The sequence below is a fragment of the Lactuca serriola genome, chromosome 6 (assembly GCF_051521515.1).
Source record: "Lactuca serriola cultivar US96UC23 chromosome 6, Lser_US96UC23_V15, whole genome shotgun sequence".
NCBI classification, from domain to species: Eukaryota; Viridiplantae; Streptophyta; class Magnoliopsida; order Asterales; family Asteraceae; genus Lactuca; species Lactuca serriola.
Window position 1 is genome coordinate 43502369 of NC_136413.1, and position 15133 is coordinate 43517501.

General features: G+C 35.4%; 1 protein-coding gene across 3 annotated transcripts; it reads left to right on the plus strand.

The window, feature by feature from the left end:
* The first annotated feature begins 430 nt into the window (after positions 1 to 430).
* LOC145058049 ((-)-beta-pinene synthase, chloroplastic-like) lies at positions 431 to 13727 on the plus strand. 3 transcript variants are annotated; one of them, XM_079005970.1, is made up of 8 exons: positions 431 to 644; positions 11004 to 11224; positions 11333 to 11615; positions 11722 to 12106; positions 12331 to 12543; positions 12631 to 12769; positions 12899 to 13141; positions 13287 to 13727. In XM_079005970.1, exons 2-8 carry the CDS (start codon positions 11006 to 11008, stop codon positions 13587 to 13589), a joined length of 1785 nt encoding a protein of 594 aa, XP_078862096.1. In that variant the 5' UTR covers positions 431 to 644; positions 11004 to 11005; the 3' UTR covers positions 13590 to 13727. The 3 variants fall into 3 exon arrangements, with proteins under 3 accessions (XP_078862096.1, XP_078862094.1, XP_078862095.1); XM_079005968.1 differs by having other exon boundaries at positions 432 to 644; positions 12893 to 13141; XM_079005969.1 differs by lacking the exon at positions 431 to 644 and adding an exon at positions 2568 to 3104 and having other exon boundaries at positions 12893 to 13141.
* The last annotated feature ends 1406 nt before the right edge of the window (positions 13728 to 15133 follow it).

Consider the following 15133-nt stretch of genomic DNA (forward strand, 5'->3'; position numbering starts at 1 on the left):
TGTAAAATTGGATTATAAGACCGTAAACTATCAAAAAAAAAAAAAAAAAAAAAAAAAAAAAAGACCTTTTAAAAGATAACCAAAGAGTTTATATGGCTATTATATAATTTTCCGTTATTGTTAATAAAACAATGACATAACAAGGGCTCCACAATCTATAGAAATAATTCAAACAGTGATCGATGGCTACCCAGTGATAATTCCGTGTATGTTCCACGATTTACACGAAAATTTGATGACCATATCTGTTCTATTTTGGCTAGGTTCCAATTTATTAGTACGAGGCCCAGTGAAAGGTCACATCTACCCATGTGCCTAATTTTTGTGAAATAAATCGACAACTATCCAACTGAATGGTGTGGGCAAGTAATGACCACAAGTCCTACTCCTACCTAGTCCACCATTGGATATATATACGCATACACATATGCAATTTAATATAGAGAAAAAGTTTCAGGTTTTGGAAAACCAAAATTCCCAATTGGTTTTTCAAAAAAATTTAATTTCTTAAAAAGTTATTGAGAAAAACATATCCTGCAGCTACTTCACATTTCATTTTCTCAAACTCATTTGTGTGTAGACACGTTTGTTTTACAGAAAGCGGATGTTATCCGAGGGAAAACACAACCAATTCTACAATTGAGGTAATCCCTTTTCTTCTATATTCTATATTTCGATATTTATGAAACACATAGAATCCAATATGTTTTTTCTTTTTTTCTTCTTTCTTTTTTCTTGAAAAAAAAAACAATTTATTCCGTCATTTCTGCATAATTATGGGGAAATCTTAGGATATCTACAGTCATTTTAGAAAAATTCCTTAAAACCCAAAAACTTTTTCCAACCTCTTTTATGATTTTTTTTTGCCAAAAAACATTGTTGAATGCCTTAGGTGTATGAATGCATAACGTTTGCAATGTGATATATGGATATTTCTGGTAAACAATGATTCATGTGTACATACAGAAAAACATATATGTACATCGGAAAGAAAATTCCGATTTAATTAATTAATTAATTAATTATTTTTTACATGAAATTATCATCAGTGACGAATCCAAGATTAAAACTCACATGAGTCTACTATAATTACAATGACAAAGTTAAATAAACTAAAATGTTTGGGTTATCGGCTCTGTATGACATATAAAACAAGTATATACTTATAAAATTAAGACAAAAAATTAAAGCCTAATTTTAAAAATACTACTATGGGTGTGTTTGAGAGTGTTTTTTTAATATCAAAAGTGTTTGTGGTAGAAATGTTACTGTCTTATGATTTTTTGAAGAAAAAAAGTTTTTAATAAGTATTTAAGTTAGTTTTTGTGGTAGGAAAAACTAAAATATTAAAAATTATTTGGCTTGGTTTTTAGAGGCAAAAAGTGGTAGCAAAAGCTAAAAAGCTAAAACCCATCAAAAAACTAGAGTTTTATAAAAGTTGTTTGAGAAACACCAAAGATCCCAAACACTTTTTTTGACTTATTAACTTTTTGAAAAGTCAATAAGCTAATAAGCTAATTTGAAAAGTAATTTCAAACACCTGCTACATATGTGTCATAATCATTATTAGACATACTAAACAAAATTAAAAAAGAAACAACACTTACAAATAAAAGTTACATATATACTTAATCAATAAATAGTTATGCAAATAATTCAGAAAACTAATGAATTAATATCATATTGAACCGTTCAGCAGTTAAAAAAATATCATATCGAGCCTATTCTTTCTAATTTGTTAATTGGGATAACTAATTAATTGTCATCAAGTATTAACAATAAACTAAATTTATAAGAAATTACATAAGCTTTTTCTATAAAAAGATAACAATTAATAGAAATAGGTAATAGGTGAAATCTTCTAAGAATTCAAATTCTTAGAAAGGGAAATCTTCAAACCTTTGGGTTTTGGGTACTTTTCAAGAACCAACGACCGAAAAATTGAGGAGCACCGAATAAGTAATCGCTCCCAAGCGGCGGAGAAAGTCAAATGACTATGAAGAGGGAAGATGAGCCCCAAAACCACACGATGTGAACTACAAATCAAGGGTTAAGAGGGCAACTAATTTCTTAAAACTCCTCTCTCTCTCTCTCTCTCTCCATGCTAAACTTTCTTCTAATTTGTTAAGATCGGTGTTAGTTTGGTTATTCCGAACAATATGAGTATCTAATAATTATGAGAGATTTTGTTCTGTTATTTTTTTGGGTCCTTTATCTTTTTTCTTACTTTACGTCTTATACTTTCTTATAACATGTCATAAGTTATAATTGTTTACAGAATTGATTTATTCCAAAAATACAATATGTGTCCATTTAAAAACTACAAGGATGTCCAAAGAATAATTTGATATAATCTCTATAAAAAATTAAGAATCAAGCGGTGTCCATGGACACCTTTTGTTTCAGTGTAGCCTCGCCTCTGCCTCAAATATCCAGCAGCGAACCTGACCTTCAGCCCCTCGGGGCAGAAGCTCGTCATCTGAGCACACTCAATGTCGGCTATCCAATGCCTGGTTGTGATAGGGTCCTTCACCCGAAAGAAATCTGGTGCCCCACATCCCCGGAAATCCTTGAAGGAGAGTGCGCGGCCCCTGACTGGCTAGCGGCCAAAGCAGCCCTGAAGATACGAAGACGATCCTCCATCAACTCCATGATACCTTCCTTGATCGAGCCGAACATCATAGGGGTCTCATCAAGGATGCCTCTCGTAATCTCAAATGCAATGAAATCTCGTAAACCCTCATTAATTGGTTCGGAGCCCGTGCCCGTGCCCGAGCCAGATCCAGATCCTGAACCTCCTGAACCTACCCACATAAACAATTAGCCTACACACGAGAAGGTCCACACTCTTACGTTCCCCAGATTCATTGTGGTCTTCCTGGCATCGGGTATAAATCTTGTGCTTGCAGTAGTACGAGCCTAATACTACCTTCCACACTGATTTATACCCTCCTCAAGGACTACCCCGACTCCTACAAGTCACTCTTCCCAACTAATACACTCTCAAACTATAAGGCATCCTACGCACCAAACATCTCATGGGGACTCCCTAAGACTCCCTTCCTCACCCCTTTCTACTTCAGCTGCAGAAGGAACTTCTACAGGTACTACTTATCTACTACATGAACACCATTACATACTACTAGTACTAGATAATTCTTCGAATGACATGTCCCACCCTACAACGGTTGGACTCAAACAAGAGTTACGCCATAAAGTTAAACCTATCCGTCTAAAATTATCCAATCGCAACAATATATAAACCAACACATTCATCCACTAGTTAGTTAGTACCAATAGAACCTCCTAAAGTATAAAGCATGCAACATTCGAGCATCAGACAATTCAACTCAAACATACCCTATACAGGTCATCCTAACAAGTAAATGATCTGATACTAGTATGCAAATCTAAAAGCTCATACAGATAGGCATATAAAGGCATCTCTCCTAGAGTTCTATCATGAAATCTTGAGCTGATCCTTTGCCCCAAATCTAGCATGTAATTCTCATATCATAGCATAAAACATATAACTCGTATGGGTATTTTTGGAAAACTTATATAACGTCGAAAAATCATGACAAAAAAAAAATTCATTTTCAAACCATAAAAGCAAACATAATCTTAAGTCATACAAAGATCATTATATTAAATCCGAGTATCTTTTCAAAACATATTTATTTATCAGAGTAAAACATCCCAGACTGACTAAACATTGGCGTGTGCCATGCGATCACCCCGAGCTCTTCCCTCTGCTACCGGAAGTACCTGAAACCAAAAATGAAAACTGTAAGCACGAAGCTTAGTGAGTTCCCCAAACTACCACATTCCATACACATAACCACTTACTGGGCCTCGCCTTGCTGCATTGGGAATGCCCCGAAATCGAGCCCCGCCCGGCACCAGGGCCCGCCTAGCATCGAGCCTCGCTCGGTATACATATCTTTTCCCTAAGGCCTCGCCATTCTCTGGGCCCCGCCCACTAAACATATACTAACATATAACCTTAACACATCACATAAGCTAACATACACTACTGTATCCCTATTCTAAGGCCTCGCCTACCTTGGCCCCCGCCCCTGTCCTGCAACTGGTGAGTCATGGAACCCCGTCCACACTCCTACTGATAGTGAGATACGGCCCCCCGCCCACACTCACTCCTTCCCTAACTCGGGCCTCGCCCCTGCTCTGTTACTACTGAGATACGGAACCCCTTCCATAATCTGCTAATGGTGAGATACGAGACCTCGCCCACACTCACCTCCCTACCAGGCACATATAAGTAGGGGTGTTCAAAAATATCCGCATCCGAAATATCCGATTCGAAAATCTGAAAATCCGATCCGAAATTATCCGAAATTTCGGATATCCGGATTTTCGGATATCCGAATTTCAGATATCCGACTTTTCGGATTCGGATACGGATAGTGAATTTAGAGAGTTTCGGATATTTCGGATATCCGATATTTGAAAAAAATAATGTTTCTTTATTTTTTAGTATTTTAAAATGAGAAATTAGAAACATTGACATGCTTAATGGACTAATGTTTCCCACCATTTTCAACTTTTTCGTGACCATTCTTTCCAAACTTTTATTTCAAACCTTTCCATTTACAATCGTTATATATTTATTTGTTATAATCCTAGTTCGTTGGCTTATAATAAAAAACTATTAAGTAAATGCTACATATATTTATTTGTTGCTATCGATATCCATCTATGTCGCAAGATTTAACATAGTTGCTATTATTAATTTTAAGAGTTGCGGTGATTTTATGGATCGGATGTTCAGATGTGAATATTTATTTAAAATTAATGAAATTCGAATATCCGATTTAATATCCGAATCCGTATCTGAAATTTCGGACACGGATTCGGATATCAAAAATCAACTATCTGAATTTTCGGATATCCGGTTTTGAACACCCCTACATATAAGTATCACACAGACAACAAGTATAATCTATCATGCAAACCATTCCTTGGGCACCCGCCCGACATCGAACCTTGGTCCGGAATATCATACTAGCATATAACGCCTAGGGCTAACCCCCGAGTCTTCCTACTCATAACTACATGAGCCGACATTGTGGCCGTAGACCCATTCACACAAAGGGAAACTCACCTTGCACTGTTGATGCCCTCCTGATTGCTATCCAATAATTCCCCGAACCGCTGCTCCTCTAGCTCCCCAAGCTACCAATACCAAAATAACACTTAGCCTAAACTGTCCTCCAGAAGTCAAACTAAGTCAACTCTGTTCAAAGTCCTTCTCAAGGTCAAAGTCCTGGTCAAATTCAACCTTCCAGTTGACCCGACTCGCCGAGTTGTTCTACCAACTCGTCGAGTCCATATTCCTCAATTCCCCAAAACAACCCTGACTCTACTCGTCGAGTCTAACAAGAACTCGACAGGTTCTCCTTCAACTAAACACTCAGGACCATCTTCAACCGACTCACCGAGTTGTATGAACAACTTGTCAAGTCCATCTTCATAAACTAAGGAGATTGCCTTAGATTCGCTAAGTTCCTCCTTGAACTCGTCGAGTACTATGATCTTCATGTCCATTACGGACCTAGACGGGCTGAGCCTTACACCACTCAACTCACTGATGCGACTCATAACCAGAAGAGTTTGGGTTTGTGACCCGACTCGCCGAGTCCACGAACTGACTCGCCGAGTCAGCTTTGCGACATCTTTATTTTGTCGATTACAGTCCATTCCAACACCTGCAACTCAAAGATCTGGACTCCTAATGCTAGCATTGCACGTAAAGTTGCAAACTTTACGTGCATGCATGGTGCTATGAAGCTAAAACTCTTAATCCAAGCTAGAATAAAGGTCTAGGTCATGAAATGGGATGTTAGCTGGATAAAGCCAACAACTCTAAGCTTCTAAAGCTCAAGAGTGTCCAGATCTGTTGTCCAATCCCTCCTTAAAGGCTTAACACTCGGATTAACCTTGGAAATGGTCCAAATGTGGCAAAAAGATAAGCAAGAAAGGGGATCTATCAAATGAAGGCTCAAGGTTCAGACTTGTTACCTTCTAACAGTTGCCAAATCGACGTGGAGGATGGATCTGCACTTCCTTCCTTGCCCCTTTCTTCCAAGCCTTCAAAATGCACTCCAAAGGATCTTAATCTTCACCAAAAGCTCAAGAATGAAGTTTGGTGGCTAGGGTTTTAAGTTCTGGACTAGAGAGGCTGTAAATGAAACCCCAGAGGAGAGAATATGATGCTTAAATCGTGTACCAAGTCTCGGAATTAGGGTTTCCCAACCCAGACCTGACTCGTCGAGTCTAATCCCCAACTCGTCGAGTCGGTCACTTACTCTGCGACACGGAACCCGCTCCGACTCGTCGAGTCCTTCCCTAGACTTGACGAGTTGACCCCCCTTTGACTTAAGGTTTTCCTTTCCTTTTTTGGTCTTTCTGATTCTGGGTGTTACAACTTACTTGAGATCGGCCTATTGGACGCATTACACTCCTTGTCTTTTATTAAAATCCTTAGATTTAAATGTTTCTTTTTGTGAAAAACCTACCAAACCCTCGATTAGAGTCCAGGCACACCTGAGACTATGCCTGAATCCTTCAAACCAAGGCTTTAATACAGTCTTGTAACATCCCAAAAAATATAGATAAAAAATTGTATTTATATTCATTCAATTCATAAGAAACTAACACCAAAATATTCAAAATAGTCATATTGTAACATGTTATCATAGTACAAATCCCAAAATCACTAAGTGAGGAAAAACATAGAGTGATGTGGTGCGACTAGGTCGGGCCCTTCCCCTTCGAAATAGAAGTACCTAAAATAGAAATTGAAAACTATAAGCTCAAAGCTTAATGAGTTCCCCTAAAAATACAACATACTAAACAAACATACTACCAAGCATATCGGTGTGCCGACCTACCCATTCGGTCTATTTCAACCGGATACCGTCAAGCATATTTGGGTGCTTGCCTACCCATTCGGTCTATCTCAACTGAATACTATCAAGCATATATTGGTGCTTGCAATCCCCTTCGGTCTATTTCAACCGGATACCTAGTCTATTTCAGCCCCTACTACTACCATATAATATCATAACATAATCATATAGTCATCAAGCAAATACAGACATAACTGACAATTATCACAAAGACAATCATCACGCTATAACATAAACTAGTGGGTCATCCTTGGTGCCTTCGATCCACGGTTACTACAAAGGAAGATTCACCTCAGACTTTGGGTCTCAAATTATACTCGGGTGATGACTCATGAACTCCTCTCCCTATCGCACAAACATAAAACCCTAATTAAAATTAGGTCACATTCTAACCCGAAGGTCCAAAACCCTAATCGTTGACTTAAGGAAAAACAAAGGAACCTTTACCTTTGCTTTTTGGGTCTCCTTCTCTCCAGGGCCTAAATCCAAAAATCCCCAAAAAGGCATCCAAGTCCACTATAGAGCCTCTAAGGCCCAATATGGCCCAAAAACCCGAAACATGGCCTTCGCCCCAAACATGACTTGCTATACTCCAGTGGGCCCGAGGCCCAACTCACTCAAGTTCAAAGCCCAACACCGAAGAGGCACAAAATCCATCTTGGCCCACTAACTGCATACACGCGACAAACTTGGCTTGTATACCCGACGTACATTGGTGTTGACCAGGGGCTAAGGTGTTGACCCGGTATGCACAACGTACACTAGAGTACGCATGGTGTACTGGGCTGCCAACCCAGGATCACTTCCAGGTCTTAATCCATTAACACCTAACGTTTAAAACTTAGATCTGGGACCCTAAAAACGTCCTAAGCCATAAAGTTGCAAATTTTATACTTTTGCATGCAAGGATAGGGCTCAAAATATGAATTAATTCCATAAGCACACTTTTATGGCTCCTAACTCTTGCATGGTTGAGGCTTAACCATCAAGATCCGATTTTTATGACTCAAAACACTTCCAAGAGCTGAAAAGGACAACTATATGGTCTGAAGTTGCTCAACTCCAAGAATCCAAACTATGGGACCAAAATACACCATTTTTCTACCTTAAACCTAGATGTAGGCATGCAAGGGTCAAGGTTTTAAGCTTTATAGCTTTAGTTGGTCAGAAATGGTGCCAAAATTTTGGATCTACAATCTTTTCCCACATCTTTGCTTCTTTCCAAGCTTCCTTCTTCTCCAAAGACTCTAAAGAACACCAAAAACGCTCAAGGAAGCTCACAAATGCACTCAACGGGATTAGGGCTCGAGATTAGCACAACAAGGGCAATGGAGGTCGAAGAGGTAAATGGCTTAGGGGACTTAAGGTCCTTAAATAGGGTGTAAACCCTAAAAACAAGGGTTTTTCTCAGAGTCACGCACGCCTTGCATACTCCACGTATGCCCAGGCGCGTGGTTCAGTCCCGCGACCAGGATCTGTGGCTAGTATGCTAAGTGTACTTAATGAGTACGCCCTGCGTACTAACTAAGGGACCAATTTGAAAGAAAATTTCATTAGGGGCATAAAGGAAAACTTACCAAACTTGAATGTTACATAATACTGATTGAGTATAAGTTATTTGGTATCAAATTTAAATAGATGATAACTTTTTGCTTTAACTAATTAATTATAATAAAATTCAAGCTTCTTGCTTACACACACACAAACACACACACACTCTCTCTCTCTCTCTCTCTCTCTCTCTCTATATATATATATATATATATATATATATATATATATATATATATATATATATATATATATATAAGGCGAATATCCGCACATCGCGTAGAATACAACTATATAGTTATTTTTTTGCATGTACATGTTTAAAATAATAATACATTAAATGTCAAATAAAAAATCATACAACAAATTGATATACAAATTTGTAATTATTTTGAACCAAATTATAAAATATACATATATCAGAATCATATCAATTAGTAGCATTTTCCTCTACTTTGCTTTTGAATTATAATTTACTAATAAGTTTTGTTTTTAATATATAATATTTATATATTAATAGATATTTTTTATTGGATTACTATTTTTTAATTGTTTTCTTTATTATTTTAAATAAAAACCAAAAAAATCACACTCACCCTACATCTCCGAATATATTTTAATTATTTGAAAGATAACATACTTTAGACAGCACCATCACCATCACCTGGTTCGACAGTGGTGCGATGTGTGAGATTTTTAAAAATAAATTAGGATGGTAGCGGTGTTATAAAAAAAAGAATTAATCTAATAAAAATGAAATTAAAAAATCACTAAAAGAAATTAATAGTCTAAATAAAACAACTCAATTTCATCATCACTGTCTTCAAAATCTTCCTCTTCTTCGTCTTCCTCCCCAGATCCCTCATTCTCATCATTAGATATTTGTTCATACGTATTTGTAGTTGAGGCTATGCATAGTCGTTTCGCACGAGTTACAATAAGGGGTGACTCAAACCGCTCTTCAACCTGAAAGATTTCATCTGCTTTTATTTCAACGACAGTGACATCAAATACCCCTCTTAGTTTTTTCTTGATAACCATCCACTTATCTTTTGTCTCCTTTTTCACTGAAGGGTATGGTGTATAAATATTTGTTTTGGTTGTGTGCCAAACAAACAGGGGTTGTCAGTTTGAAGTCGAAAGTTGGGTTTGACATCAATAAACTTCTTTTATTTACTATTACACTGTCATTGTTATAAAATAAAATAAATTAAACAGTACAATAGTCGAGGGCCTTCTATCATAATACCCAATCTCTAAGACCATTTGCAATATGTCGTACTAGTCTGACTTTTTTTTCGGAAGGTTCTAAAAAGCCCGTCATGTCTTCAAGGCTTGTGCTTATTACCAAACTTTAACAAAATTTCGCCTTAGGTTATATATGCATATAAAAATAAAAAATGGTAAAAAAATATATAAAATTATTAATTAAATACAAAATTGTCGCCCTAAATCGTGCTTTACAAACGACGTGGGTTGCCACGACTTGAAAAAGCTTGAGGCTTGACATTACCGCCAACTCACACCTTACGTTATTTAGAACCTTGTTTTTCAACATTATATGTCTCCCCATCACACATACTCCAAAGTTATTCATCATATGACCCTCACCATATTGTTTGGAGTTTTTTGGACTACACCACCACCATCCTAATTTATTTAAAAAAAACCCACTCATCCCACCATTGCCAGACTCGATGATGGTGGTGGTGGTGTTGGCGTTGTCAATAAATACGTTATCTTCCATATATATATATATATATATATATATATATATATATATATATATATATATATATATATATATATATATATATATATATGAAATGTAGGGTGAGTGAGATTGTTTTTGGGATTTCTAATTTTAAATAATAAAGAAAATAATTAAAAATAATTAAAAAATAGTATCCAATAAAATTATATTTATTTTATATATTAAATGTAATAACTATTAGTAAATTATAATACAATAAAAAAGAATTAATCTAATAAAAAAATTAAAAGAAATTAATAATCCAATACATTAATGTTTTTTAATATATAAATATTATATATTTAAAATAATATTTTTTAATATATAATAATACAATAAGAAAGAAATAATTTATTAAAAAAGAAATGAAAAAATAATTAGCTAAATGTAATTAATGATCCAAGAAAATTATATTTATTAATATATACATATTGTATATTAATATTTATTGGTATATAATAATACAATAAAAAGGTAATTTAATAAAAATTAATTAAAAGAATTATTATATAATAACTGAATAAAATTAAAAAGAAAAGATATACTGGTCTGTAATTTGATTGTAGAAATGATTCATAAAATAAAATTATATTATAAAAAAATTAACAAAGAACTGTTAAAGTTAATATTTTTAAACCATTTTTTCACGGTAAAACATTTTAAGATCTAAACCACGTAATTTTAACAAAGAACATTCTTACAATTTTTTCATTTTAAAACCTTCACCAAGATAATTAATGATTATATTTTTATTCCATATGTTGCAGTAATGTCTTCCACGTGGACAAGTTTTCCTGCAATATTCATTCATTGTAGTAGCTCTTCCGGTAAAAGAAGTATTAATGTTGCATGTGAGAAGCGATTAACTCTACCACAACCCACACTTACCGATGTTATTACGATACCAACCACTATCAGAAGATCAGCAAATTATCAGCCTTCGTCATGGTCCTATGAGTATGTTCAATCGCTCGATAGCAAATACAGAGTACGTGTGTTGATATTTTAGCAATTTCCTTGTCATTAATAAGCCTAGCGTAGCTTTTTTCGATCTCTCTTTGAGCCAATCAATAGGCTTGCTTATTGGTTTTTGCAGGGAGAGAAGTATATGGAAAAATTTCAATCATTAAAAGAAGCAGTAAGGACAATGATACGAAACGAGTATGAAAAAGAGGAGAATACATCTAGTGTACTCAGTTTAGTTGATGATTTGCAGAGACTTGGCATATCATATCATTTTGTGAATGAAATAAGAGATGTCTTGGCGAAGATATACTCAAATTACTTCAAAAGTCATGACAAATGGTCGAAAATGGATTTAAATCTGAAATCCCTTGGTTTTAGACTCTTACGACAACATGGATATCATATCCCTCAAGGTATGTAGTAAATTAAGGATGTTCTTATATTATCTTGCATTCTTGCTCTTTGGTTTGACTCACAACACTGAAATGTGAATTACTTTAACTTTTCTGTATTGAGTAGAAATATTTGAGGATCTTAAGGATGAGACTGGAAATTTTAAGGGGCATTTATATGAAGATATCGATGGTATGCTAAACTTATATGAGGCTTCCTATCACTCAGTAGAGGATGAAAGTATACTGGATGAAGCTAGAGATTTCACAAGAACACATCTGAATGAAATTTTGGAATACAATAATATATGTGATGATCAAAATATGTTGTCGATAGTAAGTCATGCATTGGCTTTTCCACTTCATTGGAGAGTCCCACGGGTGGAGGCTAAGTGGTTTATTCAAACTTACGAGAGAAGAAGTGTTATGAATTCCACGTTGCTTGAGCTTGCCAATTTGGACTTCAACATGGTACAAGCAATACACCAACAAGATTTGAAAAAAGCATCAAGGTATTGCATCTTTTTTCCTTGTAATTACTATATGACAAAAGAAGTCTCAAACAAATAGATACATGAGAGACATAAATGCTTAATTATTGGTTAAAGTTTGTCCACACGAGCTTCCATAGTATTAAAATAAATTCTATCATGCATAAATTAATGATTACATCTATTTATTTTTTAAGAATAAACGATTTTATTAAGTAGACAACTTTGCAAATGCATATATATAGGTGGTGGAAAGACACATGCTGGGAGAAGTTAGGCTTTGCTCGTGATCATTTGGTGGAGAGCTTTATGTGGAGTATTGGTCAAAATTTCATGCCTCACTTTCAAGGAAGGGGAACTCTCACAAAAGTTTTTGCCATGATAACTACAATTGATGATGTCTATGATGTGTATGGTACTTTAGCTGAACTTGAACAATTCACGGACATTGTGAATAGGTTTGTGCTGATTTTTGTAGTGGTTGTAGCTCTTAGAATTATCTTGTTTTCAAATTCGCGATTGAGAAATAAAAAACTGTTGAATAGGTGGGATGTTAACGTGATCGAGGAACTTCCTGATTATATGAGAATATGCTTCCTCGCATTGTACAACTCGATCAATGAGATATCATATAACACACTGACAAATCATGGGTTCTTTGTACTTCCCTACCTTAAAAAGACGGTAATTTTCCATCTTACTCATCTCAGATGATATGATCGTTTCACTTCAGTTGTAATATGGAATCAATCTTATATATTTTTTATTGGTTGAAATGTATTTAACTTTGATTTTGATTTATTGCAGTGGCAGGATTTATGCAACTCTTACCTAGTAGAAGCAAAATGGTACAATAATGGATATATACCAACCTTGAATGAGTTCCTTAACAATGCATATGTATCAATTGGAGTGGGTGTAGTCGCCATGCATGCCTATCTGTTAACATTAACTAGTGTTTCTCATGAGGAATTGCAAGAAATAGGAAGAGCTGAAAATATTATTCGCCATGCATCAGTTATCGTGCGTCTCACTAATGACTTGGCCACATCATCGGTAAATATATACTAGCAATCTATTTATCATTACACGTGCACTCCATAAATTCATATAATATGCATAATAACATAACAACAAAATATTTTATATGCATACGATTCGGAAAAGATAATGAGCACACATGTATACTTATATTATTTAGGAAGAGCTGGAAACAGGCGATGTTCCAAAATCTATCCAGTGCTATATGCAGGAGAGTGGTGCCACAGAAGTGGAAGCAAGAGAACATATACGACTATTAATCTTAGAGACATGGAAGAAGTTGAATAAAGAACGCCAAACAATTGGTTCTTCATTTCCACAAGAGTTCATTGAATGTGTAACAAACCTTGCTAGAATGGGCCACTTTGCGTATGATGTAAACAAACATACTTACCCGGACATGATGAGAACCCATGTATTATCATTATTTGTCAATCCAATCAACGGGTTGCCATATGCATAAAATGTCTTGCATGTGCCGTAACTTGATAAATGTTAGGATGTTAGGTCTCTTTCTTCTTGTTCTTCTTATTTGTTAAGTGTTTAATGGGTAATTAATGCTTATGTGAGTACGCTATATTAATAAATTTTATTTAATGTAGATGTATATATTACAAGTTTGGTTTGATATTTGTGACGTTGAAGTAATCAAAGAGTATTATACTTCATCCGTTCCAAAATTATTGTCTAAAAAAAAAACATATAGATTAAGGAAATATTAATTACTGCTAACTTTATTAAATGAAATGACAATCGTATATTTTTGTTGCATTTAATTCCATCATTTTATTGCATTTAATGTCATGGTATATGAATGATATTTTGATAAAAATGATATTTATTTTTAGAACTATATTATTATTTTGGGACAAACCAAAAGGAAAATAGACTATTGATTTGGGACGGGAGGAGTATTATTCTATTTAGAATATTATTTTTCAAAGGACAAAATTGCAAAAATGGTCCTTGTGTTTGTCAAAATTTTGCGATTATGGTCCAAAAAAGTTTGGTGGTGCATCAATGATCCAATTTTAGATATTTCGTGTGTTTTTGGTCCTTATGGTTGACATTTTTGTGCGGTTTTGGTTACCTAAAATGACAAAAACACCCTTAACTGATTCTTTTTTTATTTCTTTTAATTGTATTCATACTATATAATTAAAAAATAAATATAAAATAAAATTTCATCACTCTTAAAGATATTAAATATCTCTCTCTCTCTCTCTCTCTCTCTCTATCTCTCTCTTCATTGTGTTGGAGACTGGACCACCATCGTTATTGAACCACACCACCTGTTAGACTTCTACCGCCACCATCACTTACCTAAACGACCTAGCGTCCCTTCCAAAAAAACAAGATATGTAATGGAAAGTCAGAAAAATGGGATATGATGTCGTTGTAGAAGATGGTGGGGCTCGACGAAGCTTTTGAGTTTTCAGCCGTCGTTCTGCATCTTTTAGTGATGAGGGTTTTCTTCCGCTACCACCATATTTTTTTAGCTTCTGTACATCTCCTTCCACCGCCACCATTCTCATTTTCTGAAACCCTAACGTCGCCACCCTTGGATAAGGGTTTTGGTTCGAGGTTTGGTTAGGGTTCTCCATAGGGATGTAATAGTGCCTAGTAGGGATAGTCATCGACGGAGATTTCCAACAACCTAGCGCTACTGATCTGTTCTTTAAAACTATTGATTTGTTTGATTTAGACTGGGATGGGATGCAAAATCAGGTCTTCATGAATGCTGAGAAGATGGTGGAGCTCGACAAATAGTGGTGGTAGAGGGTCATCAAGTTAAGGAAAGAGAGGTGAGGGTGAATGTGGGGGGATGGAGGTGGTTGATGGCGAATGGTGGTAACAAACGACGCTGGGGGTGGGGTTTAATTTTTGGGTTTGAGCACCCCTTACACTAATTTGGGCACTGAGTATGTTTACGATCACTTGGTTTAGATCTAAGCAAGAAAGGGAGTTGTTAATGGTGGTTTTCAGCTTTCTTAGTGGTTTCCAACG

Bases quoted from the DNA above. Each gene is read 5' to 3' on its own strand.
- LOC145058049 (XM_079005968.1), top strand. From the start codon at position 11,006: ATGTCTTCCACGTGGACAAGTTTTCCTGCAATATTCATTCATTGTAGT. The intron at 11,225-11,332 runs GTACGTGTGTTG...TGGTTTTTGCAG, and splicing joins CGCTCGATAGCAAATACAGA to GGAGAGAAGTATATGGAAAA. The intron at 11,616-11,721 runs GTATGTAGTAAA...TGTATTGAGTAG, and splicing joins TGGATATCATATCCCTCAAG to AAATATTTGAGGATCTTAAG.